We start from the raw sequence: 25,951 nt of genomic DNA, 5'->3' as shown, positions 1-25,951 counted from the left end.
AAATTGTGAGCAATTTGGAGTGAGACTTGCGACCACTGTGTTTTGCGCTTAGTGACGCACATATCCATCGCAAAGACCGAAGTGGGAAAATTTATTAGGGCCCGGGGTTGGATTTCAATTAGGCACAGTCTGCCATTTCCTTTTATATTTTACGTTTATTTTTTTCATAACTCAGCGTCATCTCATCTGGCATAGTAGTGTGCTTTAATACTTGGCTAGAAAATAGCCATAGGAGAATCCAAACGGCTTACTTACGCCTACAGTAGCGTTATATATATTTGATTTCTGGTTGATCTGCTGGTGGCTGTAGTTGTTGCAGTGCATCTACTAGCAAATTGTGAGCAATTTGGAGTGAGACTTGCGACCACTGTGTTTTGCGCTTAGTGACGCACATATCCATCGCAAAGACCGAAGTGGGAAAATTTATTAGGGCCCGGGGTTGGATTTCAATTAGGCACAGTCTGCCATTTCCTTTTTTATTTTACGTTTATTTTTTTCATAACTCAGCGTCATCTCATCTGGCATAGTAGTGTGCTTTCATACTTGGCTAGAAAATAGCCATAGCAATAGGATAGCATCGTTTGGTTTTAAAAACTAAAAAACACACACAAAAAAAAAACACAAAAAAAAGGTAAAAAAAAAATTAAAGTTATAACTCTCATTTTCAAAATGTTTAACCCGAGGGCTAGGGGTAGAGGACGAGGGCGGGGACGTGGGCGTCCAACTACTGCAGGGGTCAGAGGCCGTGGTCCTGGGCGGGGTGAGACACCACCTGCTGATGAGGGAGCAGGGGAACGCCGCAGAGCTACACTCCCTAGGTTCATGTCTGAAGTTACTGGGACTCGTGGTAGAGCACTGTTGAGGCCAGAACAGTGCGAACAGGTGATGTCGTGGATTGCCGACAATGCTTCGAGCAATTTGTCCACCAGTCAGTCTTCCACGCAGTCCACCCATGTCACCGAAATCGGCACTCCTCCAGCTCCTGCACCTCAGCCTCCTCCCCCCCAGTCTGCCCCCTCCCAGCAAAATTTGCCATTTGAACCGGCATACTCTGAGGAACTGTTTTCTGGACCCTTCCCACAGTCACAAACCACTTGTCCGGTTGCTGATGAGCAATTTTCCGATGCCCAGGTTTTCCACCAGTCGCAGTCTGTGGGTGATGATGACCTTGTTGACGTACTGGAAGAAGTGTGTAAAGAGGTGTCCGACGATGAGGAGACACGGTTGTCAGACAGTGGGGAAGTTGTTGTCAGGGCAGGAAGTCCGAGGGGGGAGCAGACTGAGGGATCGGAGGATGATGAGGTGACAGACCCAAGCTGGGTTGAGAGGCCGGGTGAACACAGTGCTTCTGAGACGGAGGAGAGTCCTCGACCAGAACAGGTTGGAAGAGGCAGTGGTGGGGCCAGACGGAGAGGCAGGGCCAGAGCTGGTGCATCAGCGCCAAATGTGTCAACTAGTGAAGCTCCCGTGGCGAGGGCTCCTGCGGCGAGGGCTAGATTTTCAGAAGTCTGGAGGTTCTTTAAGGAAACACCGGATGACCGACGGACTGTGGTGTGCCACATTTGCCAAACCAGGATCAGCAGGGGTTCCACCACTACTAGCTTAACTACCACCAGTATGCGCAGGCATATGAATGCTAAACACCCCACTCAGTGGCAACAAGCGCGTTCACCTTCGGCCGTGCACACCACTGCTCCTTCCCCTGTGTCAGCTGATAGTCAGCCCCCTGCCCAGGACCCTGCCACAAAAACCCCATCGTCGCCTCCACGATCCTCCACAGCATCCACCAGCGTTCAGCTCTCCATACCCCAGACGCTGGAGCGGAAACGCAAATATAGTGCAACCCACCCGCACGCCCAAGCCCTTAATGTGCACATCTCCAGATTGCTAAGCCTGGAGATGCTGCCCTATAGGCTAGTAGAGACCGAGGCCTTTCGCAGCCTCATGGCGGCGGCCGCCCCTCGGTATTCGGTCCCCAGCCGCCACTACTTTTCCCGATGTGCCGTCCCAGCCCTGCACCAGCACGTGTCAGACAACATAATCCGTGCCCTGACCAACGCCGTTTCTGACAAGGTCCACCTGACCACGGACACGTGGACGAGTGCTGCCGGGCAGGGCCACTATATATCGCTGACGGCACATTGGGTTAACTTGGTGGAGGCTGGGACCGAGTCTGACCCTGCGGCTGGTCATATACTGCCGACGCCGAGGATTGCGGGGCCTACCTCGGTCCAGGTGTTTCAGGCCTACTATGCCTCCTCCTCCTCCCACCCCTCCTCCACCTCCTCCTCCGAACGACCATCCGTGGGCATGGTGCCATCAGTCGGTAGCTCTAGGCACAGCAGCAGTGCCGTCGCTAAGCGACAGCAGGCGGTGCTGAAACTGCTGAGCCTAGGCGATAAAAGGCACACCGCCCAAGAACTATTACAGGGCATCACAGCGCAGACTGATCTGTGGCTGGCACCGCTGAACCTGAAGCCAGGCATGGTTGTGTGTGACAACGGCCGTAACCTGGTGGCGGCTCTGCAACTCGGCAGACTGACACATGTGCCATGCCTGGCCCATGTGTTAAATCTGATAGTTCAGCGTTTCCTCAAGACATACCCCAATCTGTCTGATTTGCTCACGAAGATGCGCCGCATCTGTGCGCATTTCAGGAAGTCCAGCACAGATGCTGCCACTCTCAGGGCAGCGCAGCGCCGCCTCCAACTGCCCGCTCACCGACTGTTGTGCGACGTGCCCACGAGGTGGAATTCAACACTGACCATGTTATCCAGAGTTTACCAGCAGCGCCGAGCGATTGTAGACTGCCAGATGTCAACTTCCACCAGAACTGCAGACTTACGGATAGGATCAAATTTAGAAGGGGGGGGCCTAAGTAAAAGGCTACGTGTCATGTCATAATTGCTATTTCAGCTAAACCCCTTACTTCGTGTGACCGCACCTGGATAGTGCCACTACAAACACTACTAATAACCAAATTTACCCTCCAACCAAGAAGGGAAAGAAGAGACACTGATGCACATAATTGTGAATAAAAGTATTGACATAACCTTTATTGATGATACAGGGTATAATACACTTTAAAAAGAAGAACAGAAAAACCATGAAGACAAATTATGTGGCCTCACCGTGGAGGATATCCACAAATTACAGCATTGTATGGGGTGGTAAACACAAAAAGACCAAAAAAGGGCGGTCGCATTCCAGGCTAGGTGGAGCTAATGCATATCTATGTAGGGTGTGAATAACTGGTAGCCAGAGGGACAGTGCCTTACCAATACTATACTCATGTGTGGGACAGGCAGGTGGCCTCAAGGCTTAAGGTATGTGGTGCCAAGGGACTTGGCTGTAAGGCTGCCAGTTCTTACCTATTGAGTGTGGTATACTCCACCGCCCGGGAAGCCCGCCTCCCCGACGCGCGTTTCGGCTCTAGCTGAGCCTTCGTCTGGGGGTGGCGTCTTCCCGGTCCGTGGTCAGTATTTAAACGATGGCCGGACCAATCAATGTGTCCGAAGGTAGTCACATGGCCGCGGTCTCGCGAGATCTGTGACGTGTCAATCACGTGACTCCAGTCTCGCGAGATCTGTGACGTATCAGTGACACCTGGTTGTGAGTCACGTGAGTCGCGGCTCTCGGGCTCGCAGTAAGGGCACGTGGGTTTTCAAGATCTGTTTAGGCGCATGCGTGACTAACGTGTTGTATAAAAAGGAAATGGGAGAACGAGTGATTGCATTTATATGACCAGCATATTGTATATAATTGGGATAGAGTAAAACATTAGGAAAGTAAAAAGTTGGTTGTATTCATATATAAAAAGTATGGGCTGTTTCTATAATTATTGCAGTTATGGGTCAGGATATTGGTATAGATAGTTCTGTAACTATTACCAATGTATAGATGTGGCTATACCGTGTTAGATATACGTGCGGTGAAGAAAGTGACATATATATTAAATATGTCAGGAATTAAAGTGCATTTACATTAAATATCAGCAGACGAAATGTGAGTACATACAGCCACCTTTCAGCTAGTAGTGTACAATTTTGCACTTGTATTAAGATACATACATGACCGGTATAGTTGAGTAATAGTAGTGGCCTATGTATGTGTATGATGAAGTGTGAATGCATGTAGTCACAATCTGTCTACTGATGTGGAATCGCATAATTAGAATGCAAGAGTACAAAAGTGAAAAAGTGAACCAGATATCTGTATATACATAAAGTGACATGTGCATCAAATTAGAACAATGTTATATCATACTTGCTTGGAATACAAAGGTAGATCAAATCTCTGTATATACATAAAGTGACCTGTGCATCAAATTGGACATGGTTATATCTTGCTTATCATAGTATGTACTAGTATGTGGACATATGCCCATAATGCGTCTCGTAGTACCATTCGTATGATTTGTTATTACAGGACAATACAGTAAACATCTACCTGCATTAGCACATGTGGGATACAAAAAACATATCAATTTTTCCATCCATAATTGTCTGTCCAGTACATTATATTAATATGAGTATTGGTTGGTGAGATGGGGCAGTGAGGGGTGACCAGGACAACAGTGAGGAAAGGGGGTGGTAATGTGCAGGAAAGTGAAGGACAGGATGTGATGTGAACATTGTGATGAGGAAATACATACTATGATAAGCAAGATATAACCATGTCCAATTTGATGCACAGGTCACTTTATGTATATACAGAGATTTGATCTACCTTTGTATTCCAAGCAAGTATGATATAACATTGTTCTAATTTGATGCACATGTCACTTTATGTATATACAGATATCTGGTTCACTTTTTCACTTTTGTACTCTTGCATTCTAATTATGCGATTCCACATCAGTAGACAGATTGTGACTACATGCATTCACACTTCATCATACACATACATAGGCCACTACTATTACTCAACTATACCGGTCATGTATGTATCTTAATACAAGTGCAAAATTGTACACTACTAGCTGAAAGGTGGCTGTATGTACTCACATTTCGTCTGCTGATATTTAATGTAAATGCACTTTAATTCCTGACATATTTAATATATATGTCACTTTCTTCACCGCACGTATATCTAACACGGTATAGCCACATCTATACATTGGTAATAGTTACAGAACTATCTATACCAATATCCTGACCCATAACTGCAATAATTATAGAAACAGCCCATACTTTTTATATATGAATACAACCAACTTTTTACTTTCCTAATGTTTTACTCTATCCCAATTATATACAATATGCTGGTCATATAAATGCAATCACTCGTTCTCCCATTTCCTTTTTATACAACACGTTAGTCACGCATGCGCCTAAACAGATCTTGAAAACCCACGTGCCCTTACTGCGAGCCCGAGAGCCGCGACTCACGTGACTCACAACCAGGTGTCACTGATACGTCACAGACCTGGAGTCACGTGATTCACACGTCACAGATCTCGCGAGACCGCGGCCATGTGACTACCTTCGGACACATTGATTGGTCCGGCCATCGTTTAAATACTGACCACGGACCGGGAAGACGCCACCCCCAGACGAAGGCTCAGCTAGAGCCGAAACGCGCGTCGGGGAGGCGGGCTTCCCGGGCGGTGGAGTATACCACACTCAATAGGTAAGAACTGGCAGCCTTACAGCCAAGTCCCTTGGCACCACATACCTTAAGCCTTGAGGCCACCTGCCTGTCCCACACATGAGTATAGTATTGGTAAGGCACTGTCCCTCTGGCTACCAGTTATTCACACCCTACATAGATATGCATTAGCTCCACCTAGCCTGGAATGCGACCGCCCTTTTTTGGTCTTTTTGTGTTTACCACCCCATACAATGCTGTAATTTGTGGATATCCTCCACGGTGAGGCCACATAATTTGTCTTCATGGTTTTTCTGTTCTTCTTTTTAAAGTGTATTATACCCTGTATCATCAATAAAGGTTATGTCAATACTTTTATTCACAATTATGTGCATCAATTTCCACCAGAACTGGTAGTCAGGTCAGTCAGCTTCCTCAAGTCTACAATGAGGAGTGGACGTGGATGTCTGATATCTGTCAGGTGCTGAGTAACTTTGAGGAGTCAACACAGATGGTCAGTGGCGATGCCGCCATCATCAGCCTCACCATCCCGCTGCTTGGACTGTTGAAAAACTCTCTGGTCAGCATGAAGTCGGAAGCTTTGCGCTCCTCACAAGAGACGGGGGAAGAAGATTCCCTTGTTGATAGCCAAAGCACCCTTAGGTCTGTTTCTCAGCGCATATCGGAGGAGGTGGAGGAGGATGAGGAGGAAGAGGAGGAGAATGTTGGCGAGACACAAGAGGGGACCATTGTTGAGTCCTTCACTGTTGAGCGTGTATGGGCAGAAGAAGAGGAGTTGGAGGAGGAGGAAATGGACAGTCAGGCCAGTGAGGGGAGTGAATTTTTACGCGTTGGTACTCTGGCGCATATGGCAGATTTCATGCTAGGCTGCCTATCCCGTGACCCTCGCGTTCAAAGAATTTATTCCAGCACCGATTACTGGGTGTTCACTCTCCTGGACCCACGGTACAAGCAAAATCTTTCCACTCTAATCCCTGGAGAGGAAAGGAGTGTGAGAATGCATGAATACCAGCAGGCCCTGGTGCACAAGCTGAAACAGTATTTCCCTTCTGACAGCGCTAGCGGCAGAGTGCGTAGTTCTGCGGGACAAGTAGCGAGGGAGAGTAGGCGAGCAGGCAGCTTGTCCAGCACTGGCAAGGGTACGCTTTACAAGGCTTTTGCCAGCTTTATGTCACCCCAGCAAGACACTGTCACCTGTCCCCAGTCTCGGCAGAGTAGGGCTGATCTTTACAGAAAGATGGTGAGGAAGTACGTAGCTGACCATACCATCGTCCTAAATGATCACACAGCTCCCTACAACTACTGGGTTTCAAAGCTGGACATGTGGCACGAACTGGCGCTGTACGCCTTGGAGGTTCTTGCCTGCCCTGCCACTAGCGTCTTGTCCGAGCGGGTTTTCAGTGCAGCTGGTGGCATCATCACCGATAAGCGTACACGCCTGTCGACTGACAGCGCTGACAGGCTGACGCTTATCAAGATGAATAAAGCCTGGATTTCTCCTAATTTCCAATCTCCACCAGGTGAAGGAAGCTCAACCTGAATAATTTATCCACTCCTCCTCCTCCTCATTTTCCTCCTTCTCCTCCTCTTTGTACAGTAAAGCAGAGGAAACTGGCTATTTTTTTACAGGGCCCACTGGCTCTAGCTATAGTACTTTATGCATTTAATTTTTATGGAGGGCCACCGACCCGGTCCTCTGTTTTAAACAATTTTTGGGAGTGCCACATACAGGCACTCAATCTATTCAAATTTTCTGGAGGGCCACCTACCTGCTCCTCTGGGTTGAAAACTTTTTTGGACTGCCACATACAGGCACTCAATCTATTCCATTTTTATGGAGGGCCACCTACCTGCTCCTCTGGTTTGAAAACTTTTTTGGACTGCCACATACAGGCACTCAATCTATTCCATTTTTATGGAGGGCCACCTACCTGCTCCTCTGGTTTGAAAACTTTTTTGGACTGCCACATACAGGCACTCAATCTATTCCATTTTTATGGAGGGCCACCTACCTGCTCCTCTGGTTTGAAAACTTTTTTGGACTGCCACATACAGGCACTCAATCTATTCCATTTTTATGGAGGGCCACCTACCTGCTCCTCTGGTTTGAAAACTTTTTTGGACTGCCACATACAGGCACTCAATCTATTCCATTTTTATGGAGGGCCACCTACCTGCTCCTCTGGTTTGAAAACTTTTTTGGACTGCCACATACAGGCACTCAATCTATTCCATTTTTATGGAGGGCCACCTACCTGCTCCTCTGGTTTGAAAACTTTTTTGGACTGCCACATACAGGCACTCAATCTATTCCATTTTTATGGAGGGCCACCTACCTGCTCCTCTGGTTTGAAAACTTTTTTGGACTGCCACATACAGGCACTCAATCTATTCCATTTTTATGGAGGGCCACCTACCTGCTCCTCTGGTTTGAAAACTTTTTTGGACTGCCACATACAGGCACTCAATCTATTCCATTTTTATGGAGGGCCACCTACCTGCTCCTCTGGTTTGAAAACTTTTTTGGACTGCCACATACAGGCACTCAATCTATTCCATTTTTATGGAGGGCCACCTACCTGCTCCTCTGGTTTGAAAACTTTTTTGGACTGCCACATACAGGCACTATCCAAATTGAATTGTCTCCATAGCAGCCGCCACACGTTGTCTCCATTGCTACCTCCAAAAGTCGTCCATATAGCTGCCTCCATACATCGTCCCTTTATCAAACGAGGTGTGTCAGGCCGAAATTTGGTTTGTTTTCATGGATTCCACATCAAAGTTGTTAACTTTGTCGCCACCCTGCTGTGTTATCCACAAAATACACTGGCAAACTTTTACCATTTACGATATTGTTTCAGCGCTTCTTGCGCATCTGTTTACATTCCCCTCACCCGCCATATTCCAAACTTATAAGAACGCTACTACACTTAACTTGGTGCAGGCTGGGACCGAGTCTGACCCTGGGGCTGGTCATATACTGCCGACGCAGAGGATTGCGGGGCCTACCTCGGTCCAGGTGTTTCAGGCCTACTATGCCTCCTCCTCCTCCCACCCCTCCTCCACCTCCTCCTCCTCCTCCGAATTACCATCCGTGGGCATGGCGCCATCAGTCGGTAGCTCTAGGCACAGCAGCAGTGCCGTCGCTAAGCGACAGCAGGCGGTGCTCAAACTGCTGAGCCTAGGTGATAAAAGGCACACCGCCCAAGAGCTATTACAGGGCATTCCGCATCAAACTTGTTAACTTTGTCGCCACCGTGCTGTGTAAGCCACAAAATATACTGGAAAACTTTTTTCATTTACGGATATTATTTCAGCGCTTCTTGCGCAGATGTTTACATTCCCCTCACCCGCCATATCCCAAACTTATAAGAACGCTACTACACTTGATCTTATACAAAAGGTTCTTAGAAGTGCTGTTTGGGGAGTAGCCTAGAGACAGGGGCTTGGATTGGCAAAAGCTCGCCTGGCAGCGGAGCGCCAGCTCCATGCCAAAATCCAACTAACATAGTTTTAACTGCAGCACCTTTAATCTACTACTAGTTCACTGCCTCCATACATGGTCCCCTTATCAAACGAGCTGTGTCAGGCAGAATTTTGGATTGTTTTCATGGCTTCCATGTTAACTTTGTCGCCACCCTGCTGTGTAATCCACAAAATATACTCGCAAACTTTTATCATGTACCGATATTATTTGAGCGCTTCTTGCTCACCTCCTTTGGTTCCTCTCTGCCACCCATTGGTTTGAAGCCTGAGTCCATTTAGGGTATGTCGCCATGCCACTCTCTAGCCTGCCGCTGCTGCCGCTGCCTCTGCATGCCGTCCCCTATAGTGTCAGGGTCAATTATTGGATGTTTTAGATGCTATCTAGCTTCATTCTGTCACTCTGTCATGGCCATGCTGTTGCCCATAATTTTGGCATAATGGTGCGATTAAGCAGCCTCAGAGGCATCCATGCATGCTGCCCCTGCTGTTTCCTGTCCATTTCCGTGGTGTTTCCATCCTTTTCTGAGGTTCCCAGGTGTTTGGCCAAGCTTCCCTGTGCAGAGCCTTGGTCCCCTTGAAAAATGCTCGAGTCTCCCATTGACTTCAATGGGGCTCGTTACTCGAAACGAGCACTCGAGCATCGGGAAAAGTTCGTCTCGAATAACGAGTACCCGAGCATTTTAGTGCTCGCTCATCTCTAGTAGGAACCTGTGTGGTACATACTGCTACCTGAATTTTGCAAGTCTGTGAGTTCTGTATGGAACCTCTAGGACCTCTAGATTGGGTGAGTGTTCCCCTCATTTTTCCCTCTATTCTCACCCTTCCATTCCCACCTCCCCCCCCCTCCTTTCCCTCCCTTTCCTTCCCCTTCCTCCCCTTTTTTTTTCCCCCTTTCTCTCCCTTCTCCCTTGCTTTTGCCATACACCACTTTCCCCAAGCCTCACCATTTTCACGGTTTGTATCATGTCAACAATTCTTTTCACATTTTGGGAGTTCCATCTGGTAGTCTGGGACCCTTATGGCCCCCTTATACTCATTCACGGGCTTCTCCCACTATATATATCTTTTCGCACTTGGTGTCACTAAGACCCTCTCCCCACAATTAATAACGACCCTTCACATATAACACTATTTCGTTCCAACCCCACTCACCCACATTGTTATACATGATTATAGATCACTAATCACTTTTTGATGTTTTTTGTAGCTCTCTCACTCATCTTTACATCTATTGACAAAGCTCTACCATATAACCATGTTTACATGTATGTGGCCCTACTATCTCCTATGCTTTTTTGAGGCCAACCGACTGTTGAAATATACCCGCCCCCACAGGCCTCTTATATATCTCCAAGAATAACCCTCGTTACGAGAAAGAATGAAAAAATGGAAAAATGAAAAAAGAAAAAATGAGTAACCATCTGTCTCAAACTGAACTCACTATCGGATTCTGAATAGCCTTTAAGCCTCCTGGATCTTTTTGACCTACCTATCTTGTAACATTCCCTATTTTTTATCATTTTTCTTTTTGTTTATTGACCAATGTATTGATAACCATGATCTAACTTTCGTTACCATGTACATCAAGGTATTTTCCCTTTTCTTAGATCCCATGTACTAATTCTAATGTTTTAAATATTTGGGGTACTGCCGCATCCCGGGGTGACCACCTTTTCTCCCTTCATCCTAAGCCTGTCTAGTGTTTATCAATATACATCCAGGTCTTATAATTGCACTGGGCTTGTGTAGATGTAACACTAGATAAGATTCATATTGTGTATCATGCACGATTATGCACTTTATATACTTTATTATAAATTATGGGGCAGATTTATCAAGCTGTCTGAAAGTCAGAATATTTCTAGCTGCCCATGACAACCAATCACAGCTCAGCTTTCATTTTACCAATGCTCATAAATATTTGAAAGGGGAGCTGTGATTGGTTGCCATGGGCAACTAGAAATATTCTGACTTTCAGGCAGCTTGATAAATCTGCCCCTATATGTCTATTATGGTTATCATATAACCCTCTTTCACTGGACACTGTATGGATATTGTGAATTCACTTTTTTAACATAAGCGCCGTAATTTGGTGTGATGCCATCCATGCACGAGCGCACATTTGGGCGCAATGGACTCGTATCTATCTAGCTCCTTACAATGTGGCGCACGCGCACATATGTGAAGCTGATGCGCATGCGCATAATTTTTGATTGTGTCGCCACGACTGCGCATGCGCATAATATTGCGGTACTTCAGACGCATAGGATTTGGCGCATGCGCATAACTTTTAGCGCGAGATAACACAGTACATGGCTGCTAATTGGTGCAGATGCACCGCTCTCATTGGAGCAGGTGGTCACCTCGGGACCTTAAAAGGCAGGACCTTCCAACAACCTGGCACTTTCCCTGAGGAAGTCGCAGGAGTGCGACGGAACGCGTGGGGTGCCTCCAGCCATTTTTCTACTTGGTAACCGCAGCTTCCCCTTTCCCTAGGCTCTTATCACCTCCCTTTGGCTGTTCTTTGAACCTACACAGGTTGTGATCCATGTGCATTACTTTTGACTATATTATTGCTTGTTGAGCATTTTACCTTAGGGTATTGTTGGTAACTTATAGAGGGACTTCTGCAGGAGTCTCCGCTTTTCCTAGGGCATTAGATACCATACTTTCATATTTAGTGGGAATTGATTACAGATATTTATGGCTATATGTGGATCAACTCACCTTGTCTTGATCCACTTGTTGTTCTTGAATGTGTGTCCTCACACTTTTTAATTGTTTTTAAGGTTTTCTGGATGTATGTTATGTGAATAATGATATTTCAATAAAATTTCATAAAAAATGCCAATGCATACTAGCTTTTTTCTCTTGTTATATGAGTTCTGTATGGACACGTGAGATTCCACACAAGTTTTTCAGGGCCTGTTTTGTCTGGGTCATTTACAAGTTCCACACGTTTTAGTGTCTGGCCCTGTAAATGTACTTGAGTCTTATCTGTCTGTTCCCCCATTTGTTTAGCAAACTCTGGTTTCAACTTGAAACCATTATTATTGCCATTTTTATCTGGGTTTCTACCATTTGAACGGACTCCTTGTGGACAATTCCTCTTCATGTGACCATATTGTAAACACAAGAAACAGCATATGTTTCCTGTCTTTTCCAATGGGGGGGCTGTGGGGTAAACGGACCTGTGTGGTCTAACCTGTTGTCCACGTTCATCTTGTGATCTAACTGGGAAATTTCTACGCTCTCTAATTTTCACAGATTTTTTATTGTGCAGTATGTCTTGTCTATACTGCTCAATAATCATTGCTGCATCCTTGAGCGATGGTTCCTTCACTGCACTTAGTCTGATTGCATTATATATATATAGGGAAATTTGTCCACAAACATGCGAACCATGCCTTGTGGGATTGCAATACCATGATCCTTTTAACTTTCCTGCACATTGCTTAAAACCGGCTACAAAGAGACAAAAGCACATCCTGTATAGTGGGTTTGAATTTTGTCAGGATGTCTGGGGTGACATCCCAAGGTCCTGTTGACATTCTCATGAGTATTGAAAGGCGTTCTTCCTCATCATGAAAATACCCATTCCTGGGGACTTTCTACCCTTTACCTCATACCTCCGGTTTAGGTGTGTAGGAAACCACAATGTCAATCAGCTGCCTCTAAAGCCAGTAGGATCTTGTCATGTATCAAAAGTTTTATGGACTCTCGTGATAGGGATGTAATATTACCACTGTACAAACCTAACAAGGGGTGAGCAAGCACCACCAAAGTACGAAATAATACAACATCCACGCATCCCAATGAATTATTCAAAGAACCAAAGCAAGAAAGTTGGATGCGTACACAGGATCACATAATATAGACAAAATTTATTAATTCATGAACAAACAATATAAACCACAAGACATCAAGAAGATAAAAACACTTAAAAATACACCAAGCGGATGTATATAGCTGCCAAGGGCAGTAGTACCCTAAACTACTACTACTACTTGAATGTTGGAGCTCCCATTTTTTGTATTCCAATCACAGAGACACTAAATTTAAATAAGTGCTATTAGGCAGTTAAAAAACTGTAATTATTTTATTTTAAAAAAATTATCGTAGCACCACATTCTAACTTGCATGCTTTGGCTTAGAGAGTTGTGTAAGGTGTGTTAGAGATTTTTATCTAGGGCTTAACTGCCCTTACTTCTATTATACAGGTGACTTTCAAATTAACTCTTTCATGACTTGAACACAAACCAAGACACACGTCAGTCTCTTAGTGTATGTAAAGATCTTCTCCCAGTTTATTTGTCTCAGCTACATAATATCGCAGACAGAAAATCATCAAAGAGGTGTGAATAGAATACTGTAATGCTATTTGCCATAATGAATTTACCAGCAAATTCTTGTAAAAGGTTAATAGGCCTTGTTCACAGACATGTTTATACTAATTTCCCTGAGAAGAAAGAGATAAGCTGGCTGGAGTAAGAATATAGAACTAAAGATGAAGGACAGACTGGATTCTCATTAAATGTCAAAGGGATTTAGCTGGCAGGCGAGCAAACAGGTTACATAAAATGAAGTTTGAATCATGACATTAACTGGACAGTGCTTGACCCCCGGCGTGACCCCTGGCTAATACTTAAAATGGCGGACAGTAGTCAAGATGGCGTCCGAAACCAGTGGGATCTCCTTAATAGGTGATAAACAGGTTAATTTCTGTTCATTGTGGTTAATTGCATGGGAATTTTTTTTCATATTTGAACTTTTAACACATTTAATTTAGTTAATTTATTCATTCATTTTCAATATATTTATGTATACATTTATGCATTCATCTATCCTTTTTTAATCCACTATTAAACTGATGCTTTACCTTCATTTAGCCTTCATTTGTCCTTGCGGCAATTACTCTACCATTATTATTAAGTTATAGTCTTTTGCTTTTTATTTTCTGTTTTGTGTATTTTGCCAATATTCATTAATTCATTCATTATCTCTCTAAACATAAAGCAAACAATTTTTTGGTTAAGTGGTAGGTATGTGGCAGGTAAATTTAGGCAGGATAGACAGTTTAAGCTTTTACTGTTGATCAGGCTTAAAACACAAATCAAAATTTTCAACAGAGTGGGGCTCATCTACTGAGGATCGCGCTGTTCACTTTTGTCAGACTGTTCGCCTTTTTCGGGGATTACAAGGCTTGGACAGGTATTTAACAGGGGTCTGCACTGGCATTGTGTCACACTTGATAGTTTTTTGATGCAGCTGCGCTGGCTTCCATGCAACACAAGTTGAGGGGGGGGGGGGGGGTTGCCGGCGGACGATCCGACTGATTTGGACTGAGCGTCAGGATTTAACTTTCAAATTGTGTCGCAAGCCAAAGCACTTACATGCACCACTTAAAAGATGGTGAATTGAGTGGGGAAGCAACAAATGCAGGATTTCAGGTGCACGGTCTTAGTAAATCACAGCGCCGTGCATTTTCTGCATACAATGCACTTTTGGTGAACTCCAGCGGACGAGTAAGTAAATGTGCCCCAATTAGTAATCCTAAAGGAATGTTCTCAATTGCCAAGATAGGAATAGGATAGATCAGCTGTTTTAACTCCAAAGAGCAGTTTTGCCCAAATTTAGCATCAGGTTCAAGGCTGAACCACAGTCAATTACAACAATTTCTTCCCTGTTACTACACAGGAGATCTGGCAGAAAGCAAAATTTCAGAATATTATATAAATCCCAATCTACGCGAAATAAATAAGAAGTCATTTTTCTCTTCAGATGGCGTCTCTCTTGTCTCTAATCAGTGTCAGCTGTGCACAGAAACAGAAAACCCTTCCGGTCCCGAGTAAAAAGGTCCTCAGTCCCACCTTAGGATCAGTTTTCAGCGGATTGGAGGCAGACATGGCATTCAGAAGCGGGTCCAGGTTGACCACCTGGAAATGTTCTGGAAATCTTTTTTTAATTGTCTAATTGTGCTTCCCACATATATCTTATTGTCACTTTTGATTCTGATTATGTAGACAACAAAAGTGCTATGTATCTCCTTATGTTGTATGTACATACATTATCAGTATCTTCATAAGTCCTTGTGACCCTCACAAAGTGACAGGTCTTACATGAATGTACTCCACATTAAAAAAAACCTGTATATATAAGCCAAGTGTCATTTACACAGCTATTGGCTGACTAAATCCTTTTTTTCCCCACTGTTTATTTCATAGCTGCTGTTTAGCCTCAAGAAGATGCTGTTTCTGCATTGAAACATGTAGTCCTACTTCTCTAATACAAAGTTTTGCCAACTCAACTGAACCACCGTGGCTCATATACTGTATACCCAACTACCCGGTAGCATGTCAATTTGTAGCTCTGTTTTTTTTTCTCACTACTTTAAATGCTAACACTGGGAACATCCCAGCTCAGGGCCAGACGCTGCAACCAACCAACTAACGATTAAAGGCATCAACGTCATACTCATCTGCTTTTTCTTGCATGTAGGCATGGTATCCCTGAGACTAAGGCAGCCATAGATCCTAGAAACCAAAGACGAAAAATATAGTGCAAGCATTAACGTAACATACATAGGGCATAGCAGTCACTTCTGACCTTACTAAAATATCCAATCTCTCTCTCTCTCTTTTGGTGTTGTTCCCTCTTTTTTTAAGAATACAGTCGTCATCCCATTACTAAAGAAATCTTCCATTGACCCATCCAGTGCTACTAACTACCCACCAGTTTTTAATCTCTTTCATCTTCAAATCCCTAGAATGCCAAGTCTATTCTTGAATAGCCCTCTATCTCTCAGCTATCTCCCTCTTTGACCCCCTACAATCTTATTTTCATACTATGCACTTCACTGAAACCGCTCTTACTAAAGTCTCCAATGACTCTCTGCTCAATCCAAAGGTGACTAATCTCTCCTCATTCTTCTGGATCTCTCTTCAGTGTTTGATACTGTGAAGCACCAGCTCCTTCTCAGTATGCTGAAGGACTCAGTACTCTTGTACACTGTACTGACCGCACTTTTAGTGTCTCCTATTCTGGATCTTTCTCTTTTCATCTTTCTCACTGTTGGAATTCCTCAGGGCTCAGTCCTAGGTCCTCTTCTCTTTTCCCTCTATACTTTCCAACATCTACTAACGGACCCAACCATGTCCTCTCCATCTTGGTTTGTGAGATCACTACAGCACCGAGGCAGCAGGCCCGCTGTCTTGGGATTTTGCTGGACTCCTTCCTCTCCTTTGCACTGCATATTCAATTTCTTGCTCGCTCTTGCCGCATGCATCTCAATAAAATCTTCAGAATCCACCCATTTATTACAATTGAAACCTATAAAATGCTAATTGTTGCTCAGATTCCCTCTCGATTAGACTACTGTAACTTCCTACTAATTGGTCTTCAACTCACCAAACTCTCTCCTCTACAATCTATCTATTAATTCAGCAGCTATGTTCGTCTTTCAGAAAAAATGCTACACAGATGCCTCCAGTTTGTGCCAATACATGCACTGGTTGCCGGTCTTCTTCCGTATAAGATTTAAATTAAGCTCTGCATATTAAAGGACACCTGTCATCAGGTCTCTGTCACTAGTCCTGTCACCTCTACCTGTTGGAGCAGCTCACAAGGATCCCATCCCAGCCTTTATCTAGTTATTTCATACATTATTCATTGTAAAATCATCTATTCTTTATCATGTAAATGAGGCTGGTCACATGGTCAGAGACAGTGATGTCACCCCTGTTACCCCTCCCCTCTCCTCCCCCTGCTCATGTCTGTGTGTAATGTATAGTAAAGCATGGCTAGTGTGTGCGCTGCATCTGCTGACCTGCCGCATCCTCCTAATACACATGTGTGATACACAGACATCAGCTACACATGAATCTGACATGTTCTGCTGTAACATGGCTGCCTGGAGCTGCTGTATCTCTCCTAAACACACACACATGCACACACAGGCTGCAGGGGGCGTGGCCACCAGCACCAGGAAGCACATCATTATACAGCCTCACTCCATTATACAGGCAGTCAGTCATGCACTGGGGGTGTGGCTGTGCCTCCCACTCATGAATAAGGTGGACAGCTTGAATATGCTAATGCTGCATTGGACATTTCACAGGTCATTTGCATACAGCTTTAGGACCTCATTGCTTAGGTTTACAGGCATGTAGAGGGACAATGAAGGGATAGAGGCAATGCTCTCTAATGGCAGTTTATGAAAATATATTTAGTTTAGGGGGGTTATTTTGCATGACGGGTTCTCTTTAAGGCACTTCCCTATCTCTCTTCTCTCATCTCAGTCTATAACCCAATCCATGCTCTTCCATCTGCCACTGTTATTAGAGTAATCTCAACTTTAATTCGATCCCCTCATGCACATCTCTTCCTAGCAGCAACATTTCTCTGGAGCTTGGGAATTAGTTCGATAGTCCAGGGAAGGTTTTTCAAAAGTTTCAATTATGCTATTAAAACCCACCCCTTAGAAAAGCCAATAACAGTAGCTAACTGCATGAAATTTCAACTCTGTCTTTACTAATCCATCCTATGTCCTCCTCCCATCAGTTATCCAGAAAACACAAGATAAATACCAAGCTCAGGCTTCTCAGCAGTCACTTTTACCTTGGTTTTTTTTTTAATTAAATTGTTTTATACTGTGCATAAACAAACAGGCTCTAATACCTCTTGTGTCACCCCCTTCATCATCATAGACTGTTAGCTCTTGAAAGCAGGGCCCTCACTCCTCCTTCACTTCTATTGTTCCATATGACTGTTCCATATGTACTCTGTAATGTAATATTGTATTTATATATGTACCCCATTTGTAAAGCGCTGCAGAAATCGATGGCGCTATATAAGTAAAGATTATATTATTATTATTACGGGAGATGTATTAACCCAGTGCATGGAAAGGGCTCACGGGCTGAGCCCTCTTCATAGCCGGTAAGTCTTTACTGCATATTGCTACACATTGGTACCGGCTAGCACCAATTGCAGGTGTTAGCGCGTCACTGGCTGTCGGCAAAGCTGCGGGTGGCTTCAAAAAGATGGTGGCACATGGGCGGGGAGCGGAGTTCGGTTGCCATGACAGCCTCGGGTCTTCTATATATATACATATCAGTGCACTGCATGCACTGTCACACATTGCTTTCCCCCTCCCAGCTTGAATAGAAAGAATGTTACTAGAGGTAGATTAACAATAGTTGCAAGCATTCTTTCCAATGAGATATATAAAGAACTAAAAACTGCAAGAACTAGAGCATTTGAGAGACCAACATGCCATAATTCAAAACTTTTTTATTTAGGTTGTTGTGTTCTTTTTACAAATGGAAATGTGATATTTGATTTTACAACTCTATTAATTCATTTTCTGTGTTCTTTTTCAGATCATGGGTTATAGGTGCAATAGCTCTCCTGTGCCTACTCGGTTTAACTTGGGCTTTTGGACTAATGTATATAAATGAAAGTACAGTTATCATGGCATATTTGTTCACTGTTTTCAACTGTCTACAGGGAATGTTTATATTCATTTTTCACTGCGTACTACAAAAGAAGGTAAACTGAACAATTTTATGTTTTGAACCTTGTTTTCCTTATTTTATCACCATTCAGTAATTAAGCATATTTTTTTTACAGAGGTTATGAATAAGTCCACAAAAAAAAAGTACACATTAGTGGCTACTTAGATGTTTTGGGGCAATAAATTACATTATTGCATTGCATCCATTTATGGGCTTACAATAATATATCTGATATGTTTTTATAAAACATTTGCTCTATTTTTATTCTGTAGATGCCAGTTTACCACTTTCCTTTTACCGTTGTGCAGAGAAATTCATCTGATTGTATATTTCTTTATCTATGTTCTTTATTCACCTATTAATTATCTTTAAGCAGGCTTTCTAACCACTCATCAGAACACAGATATGAGATACACACTGAGCAAGTAGTTAGAACAGGTATCTAGAGAAAACAAACCGATCAACATTATAATTGAAAACTGGTTAAGGAAATTTTAAGCCCAAGACACTAATAAAAAACCTCTGCAATGGGGTATTTAGCTACCTAGTATAAAACCCTGATATATACAGGTTTACAAACGTATATATGAGCCTGGTTTTATTCAAATATTTGTATCAAACTCATTAAACCCAATATAATGTCATAAATTGTTGCATGTTGGATGTTTCTGAAGGACAACTAGACTCATCCTCCTGGTGAAAATTGTTAAGCAGGTTGTATTTTGCAAAAGCGTTATTCTTCTTTAGAGTAGGCTAAGTAGATGTTAGTCTTTGGATGAAGTTTCTATCGCCATATTTTGCTGCTGGTACCTGTTGTTGGAAGCGGGATATTTCGATGTTGTCAATAGATAATGATGTTTGGGGAGAAGCCTCTAGATCAGTGGTTCTCAACCTGTGGGTCGTGACCCCAGCAGGGGTCAAACAACCAAAACCGGGGGTCACCTAAAGCCATCAGAGCTGCAATTTTATAGCGTTTTTACTGCAAATCGCATGGTTTGGGGTCACCACAACATGAGCAACTGTATTGCGGGGTCACAACATTAGAAAGGTTGAGAACCACTGCTCTAGATTCACTGGAGTGACTGCTGAATGAGAACTCAGACAAGATAATGCACCCTAGAGACATGAGGGGACAATTACTATTCCTTGTCTCACAGTTTTCTGGTAAACGGCAGTTCCTGGCTGATGGGCAGAGGAAAAATCCAATTTCAGACCACATGCACTAAAACGTCTCCCTAGGCTAGGTGGGAGGCAGATGGTAAATAAGATAATTGGAAGAAGTGGGCCATATTGGAAAAACAATCAACCACACAATCTATTTAGATTGTGTGGCATCCCTATGTGCTATTCAGGAACTGATGTGGCAGTAGAAGGCCTGCTGTTTTTTCCCTATGAGTCTTGTTTTCGGCATAACTATGAAAAGTAGATACACAGGAGCACATTCACTAAGAGCATAGTTCTGTATAGTGCAGAGTTCTTGATTTGTGTTTTCACATTCTTCATGGATCTGGTCCCCCCCTGCACTGCTCCGACTGAGTGCACCATTTTATTGGTGCACCTTTAACATGGGGCATGCAACACATTTCTGTTGGACTTTGTATGTTAAATGTGGTACAAGTTCTGACTTAACAAAGGAACGCCCTCTTCAGTGGAGAAATTTGTGTCACATGAAGAGTAGTGCAGTGTGCTCCACAATTGTTTTGCGCACGCCAGAAATGTGTCTTAGACACTTCTTAACCCCTACGTGCACTATGACGTTATAGCATGACCCTGCGGGAAGATACTTCCCGCACAGGGACGTGCTATAACGTCCCGCTTCTGGCACCGGCTCGCGAACGGAGCCAGCACCAGAATCAGCGGCTGTCAGCTGTATATCACAGCTGACACCACGCTCCAAGACTCGCAAGTGGAGCCGATTCCGATCGCAAGTGATAACCCCTTACACGCCGTGGTCAAGCATGTTGGATCGGATCCCCTGTGCTGCTCAACGGGTGACCCGATTCACTTCTGGGCAGACCCGAGGGTTGCCAAGTGCCCCGGGGCTGCCCGCTGTTCTTGGCAGTCAGACCCTTCTGGGTCTGACTGTAAACTGTATGCGCATGCGTCTGCATGCTCAGACAGTTTACATTAGTCTGCAATGAATAAGTATTGTAGAGCAGTGTATTGAACTTGAATCAGCGATCAGAGCATTGCTGGTTCAAGTTCAAGTTTGTATAAGTTAACCCCTTAAGGACACAGGGTTTTTTTTTGCTCATTTCTTGCTCTTCGCCTTCAAAAATCCATCACTTTTTCATATTTACGTGTACAGACCTGTGTGAGGGCTTATTTTGTGCATAACAAATTTTACTTTCCCGTAATGTTATTTATTTTAACATGCCATGTACTGCAAAGCTGGAAAAAAATTCCAAATGTGGAAAAATTGAAAAAACCCAGCACATGCGTCACGTTCTTGTGAGCTCAGTTTTTACGAATTTGGAGGAAAAGTAGGTGAATCCAGCAACCAGGCAAAAAATATATTAAATCATAAGTATAAAACTTAGTTTTTATTTCATCCTTTTAAAAAATAGGTTAAAAAGGTACCATGGTAATGACAGAAACTAACGCATTTCGAACTAAATGCTGTTCTTAATCATAGAACAGCATTTTTTCTGAAATGAGCCAACGTTTTCATTTCTACAATTTTGAGGTCTGTGCAACATTTTTATCACTTTTTATTCCATTTTTTATGTTTTAAGGGGTTAAAAAAGTAAAGTTTAAAGATTAGAAAAATAAAAAATAAAAACAAAAATATGAGCCCCTAAAATGTCACTTTCCCATAAAACACTTAATAAAGTATGAAAAAACACAAATACACATAAAAACCCCACATATTTGGTATTGCCGCTTCCGTAACAATCTGTATCGTTACTGGACCTGCACGGTAAATGTCTAAAAGTGATTAAAAAATGTTACACACTCTAAAATAAGCCCACTAAAAAGAACAACTCTTCTCGCAAAAAATAAGCTCTTAACCAGATTTGTCAGCCCAAAAATAAAAAAAGTTATGCATATGAAAAGATGGTGATGCTAAAATGAACATGATTGTCTCCAAATTAGTTTTTATTCAGTAAAATGTAATAAAATACACAAAACCACATTTTTGGTATTGCTATGGCCGTCACAGAATCATTATTGGAGCCGCTAAGTGAACCCAGTAAAAAACAACCTAAAAAAACTCTCAGAAAAAAAGATAATTTTTAATTAATACCCTTTAAAAAATGCTCTAAAAAGTGAAAAAAAATGTTTTACGCACTCTAAAATAAGACCACTAAAAAGAACAACGCTTCTTACTGAATTACTTTTTATTCAGTAAAATTTAGAAAAAAGTTTAAAAAAAACTATATAAATTAGGTATTTTATTAATCATGGCGACCTATAGAACACAAATAATATACTATTTTTATTGTATGGTAAGGGGCCAAAAAAAACCCCATATAATCTTCCAAAAAATTCATGATTTTCATTTCCCCACCAACAAAGAGTTAATAAAATCTCACCAATTAGCTATAGATGCCCCAAAATTATGTAACAGAAAAGTTCATCTCATGTGGCAAAAAAATAAGCACCTTTCGGTCCACATTAAAAAAGAAAAAAATATATAGCCTGTACAATGTGACAATGCAAATCAACTGTGAATGGCACCTCCTTCCATTCTATGCCTATGTCTGTGTGTCCATACAGCAGGATACCACCACATATGGGGTATCAGTACACTCAGGAGAAATTGGGTATCAAACTTTGTGGAGCCTTTTTTCATTTAATCCATTGCAAATGTTCAATTTTCCACCCGAAATGAGTGTATTGTCAAAAAATATTACAATTTGTAGACGACACCTTCATTTTGTTTTAACCCATATAAAACAACGAAAAGGTTAAAAAAAACTTTTTAAAAGTGCTATTTCATACGTTAAGGGTTGTTTTCATCGGTCTCGTCATACAGTGTCTCAACGTTTTAGTGCATTTTTACCAAAAGCTTACCTTTACCCATTACCTTTGCTGAGGTGCATGTTGTGTGGACAGAGGAGAAGTGGTCTACATTTTAGTGTTTGAAAATTAGTTTAATTTATTTGGGTCTTATGGGAAACATTGTTTGTTGACAGACTGGGGAAATAACTAACCCAAAGTGTGTAAAAAAAAAAAGTCAGTGAAAGGTGGCGGTAGAAATGTCATGGTTTGGGGAATGTCTTCTGCAGTAAGAGTTGGACCTCTCATACAGCTGTATGACAGAGTGAATACAAATGTGTGTCATAACCTTCTTCAAAATGGGTTATTCTGTTTCTTAAAACAGAAAGCATTAAAACAATGAAAGCCCAAAGTCACAATCTATTCCCAATGGAAAATATCTGAAAAATCAGAGAGCTCAGTTGCAGTAGAGTCCATTCTCTGAGCACAGTCCTTGATGAAGGTAAACAAAAAAGGATATAATCTCCTCTTGTGATGTGGGGCACCGCATAGAAATTGTGTCTGCTTTTGCCAGAGATGGGTGCTCTCAGGCACAACTGGGGAGAGGTCCAGCAATGTCTCTTGGCTTTTGAAAGAAGCAATGAGTTCAGAAGAGTCTTTGGCTTAAAGCATGGATATGTGGGCTTGATGATGTGCACGAAGATGACCGCAGGAGCTTTAAATTCTTCTCCATTGCTTACAGTCAGAGGAGTTTTATTCCCAGACTGACCTGCAGCTGTTGGGGGCGCTGTTGAACTTCCGGTGGTGACCTCTGTAGCTGAAAGAGCGTTCTCACTGGACAGCGGTCCTGGATACTCGGCAGCATGGTTAAATAAAACAACAGTTCAAAGTGCCAGCAAAAGGCACAGAAGTAGATAATCCTGTTTGTGACACCACTTGCAACATTCCCCACTGTGGCCTAGCCTTTCTTCAGTGGTTGTAGAGAGCCGAGGGCCCAGAACACTGGAGTGGCTTGCTGGTACGGATTGGATATTTGTGGTCTCAGTGCTTGGTATTGGGTCTGGAGGACTGGTCTATAGCCTGGCAGGTCTCCAGCAGGTGGTGTGTACAATAAATATGGAGGGAGAGGTTGGTGCAACCTCTGAGGTGTGAAGAGGTATTCCTGGGTGATGGAGGATGGGGAGCCCATGATGGTGAAGCAGCCTCATTCAGGGATCACATGGAGGCATGTTATGCAAATCAACTCACGTTTTTTTATTTGAACTTGGAACAGCAGTCAACAGCCTAACATCAACAGCAGCAAGTTCAGCAGGCTGGGAAAGCTGCTAGGAGATAGCTGGTCCACAGGAAGGTATTACCTTCTGGGTGGGCTAGATGGAGCCGAGTCCTGATAATGGACCTCTGCTCTGGGGCTTAGTCTACTGACTTGCCTAAGGTGTCTGGCAGTTGGCCTGAGACACCTCTGCTTACTGGTAGTATGACACTGGCTTGTGTAGCACAGAGATGTGCTGCACTCTCCTCTACTTACTTTGCTGAGGAGACTGACTTATTGATTCTGACAATTAATAGGCAGACAACAAGAAAACACAGCACATGAGAAGTTCAGTAAAATCAATAAAAAACAGGTATTTAAGACAGCAACTACCAGGAGATTCTGATAGTAAAGGAGGGATGTGATGTAGCTGCGTGGTCCTGTGTCCCGGTTATGCTGGGCCAGGATAGAAGATATGCAGTGGTGGGTGAAAAATCAGGACCAATGGCCGCGCTTCTCAAATTTAGCAAAACTTTATTGTATACATGGACGACGCGCTTCGGGGGCGTACTGCTCCCTTCCTCATCCTGATATGAATTTTTATATATTTTTTTAGAAAACTATCTATTCATTTATTTATCCATTTTGTGTATTTTGCATTTTATATCTTGAGGTTACTTTACGGTATATATACATTATTGCTTTTTGTACATTTGTTTTATTAGAACTTGTGTAAATTGTATGGACCTGAGGCAGGGAGCGGTACTCCCCCAAAACGTGTCATCCATTTATACAATAAAGTTTCACTGATTCTGAACATGTGCTCCCATCCACAATGGGTTTTTAAACTCCCCTAGTGAGGTGTTAGCACTCTCCAGTCAGCTTCAAGCTTGCTTAGAACACATCATATCATTGGTTACAGATAAGTGATATGTTAACTCTTGTCCTACCAGGCAGTGGTTCCAACTGCAATTGCTAAGCTTATCAGACAGTAGCTTCTGACTGAGTTGCAGAGGCTCATCAGACAGTTCCTGACAAGGAGAGGGCGCTATTTACAACAACTACCCACCCTATGCATTGACAGGGTTGTTGCAATTGTTTCTGACAAAGTGCTCATACATCGTTCTCTAATTTTGATCTCCAGTTTACTCTCGTGCATCTGTGAGGTCAAAATGCTCAACATACTTCTTGATAAAGTCCTTCAGTAGTGTAGTTTCCAAAATGTCGACACTGGTTGGGATTTTATTTTTTTTTATTTTAATTCAGAGACACTACAATTGGTTTCCAATCCAGAGTAAATGGAGTCTTGTTATATTTTTAGGTAAAAGATTAAGATCACATGTAGGCTATTTCTTACATCTATAACATGGTATAATATGGAAAAAAAAAATTCCGGTTTATTTACTATTGTACATTACACTCACCGGCCACTTTATTAGGTACACCATGCTAGTAACGGGTTGGAACCCCTTTTGCCTTCAGAACTGCCTCAATTCTTCGTGGCATAGATTCAACAAGGTGCTGGAAGCATTCCTCAGAGATTTTGGTCCATATTGACATGATGGCATCACACAGTTGCCGCATATTTGTCGGCTGCACATCCATGATGCGAATCTCCCGTTCCACCACATCCCAAAGATGCTCTATTGGATAGAGATCTGGTGACTGTGGAGGCCATTTGAGTACAGTGAACTCATTGTCATGTTCAAGAAACCAGTCTGAGATGATTCCAGCTTTATGACATGGCGCATTATCCTGCTGAAAGTAGCCATCAGATGTTGGGTACATTGTGGTCATAAAGGGATGGACATGGTCAGCAACAATACTCAGGTAGGTTGTGGCGTTCCAACGATGCTCAATTGGTACCAAGGGGCCCAAAGAGTGCCAAGAAAATATTCCCCACACCATGACGCCACCACCACCAGCCTGAACCGTTGATACAAGGCAGGATGGATCCATGCTTTCATGTTGTTAACGCCAAATTCTGACCCTACCATCCGAATGTCGCAGCAGAAATCGAGACTCATCAGACCAGGCAACTTTTTTCCAATCTTCTAATGTTCAATTTCGATGAGCTTGTGCAAATTGTAGCCTCAGTTTCCTGTTCTTAGCTGAAAGGAGTGGCACCCGGTGTGGTCTTCTGCTG

The 25,951-nt window shown here is 43.1% G+C and overlaps 1 protein-coding gene across 12 annotated transcripts in view; it reads left to right on the top strand.

The window, feature by feature from the left end:
• The window catches only part of ADGRL3 (adhesion G protein-coupled receptor L3), a 1,100,912-nt gene that overhangs the window by 819,694 nt on the left and 255,267 nt on the right, over nt 1–25,951 (top strand). For all 12 annotated transcript variants that reach the window (XM_072113828.1, XM_072113827.1, XM_072113826.1 and 9 more), the window contains one exon: nt 18,477–18,645. In XM_072113828.1, the coding sequence (XP_071969929.1) occupies nt 18,477–18,645 (169 nt within the window). The remainder of the gene's footprint in view (nt 1–18,476; nt 18,646–25,951) is intronic.

This window comes from Engystomops pustulosus, chromosome 1, assembly GCF_040894005.1.
Source record: "Engystomops pustulosus chromosome 1, aEngPut4.maternal, whole genome shotgun sequence".
In the NCBI taxonomy this organism is placed as follows: Eukaryota; Metazoa; Chordata; class Amphibia; order Anura; family Leptodactylidae; genus Engystomops; species Engystomops pustulosus.
Note: the sequence above shows the minus strand (reverse complement) of the source record. Positions and strands in the feature narration are given on the sequence as shown.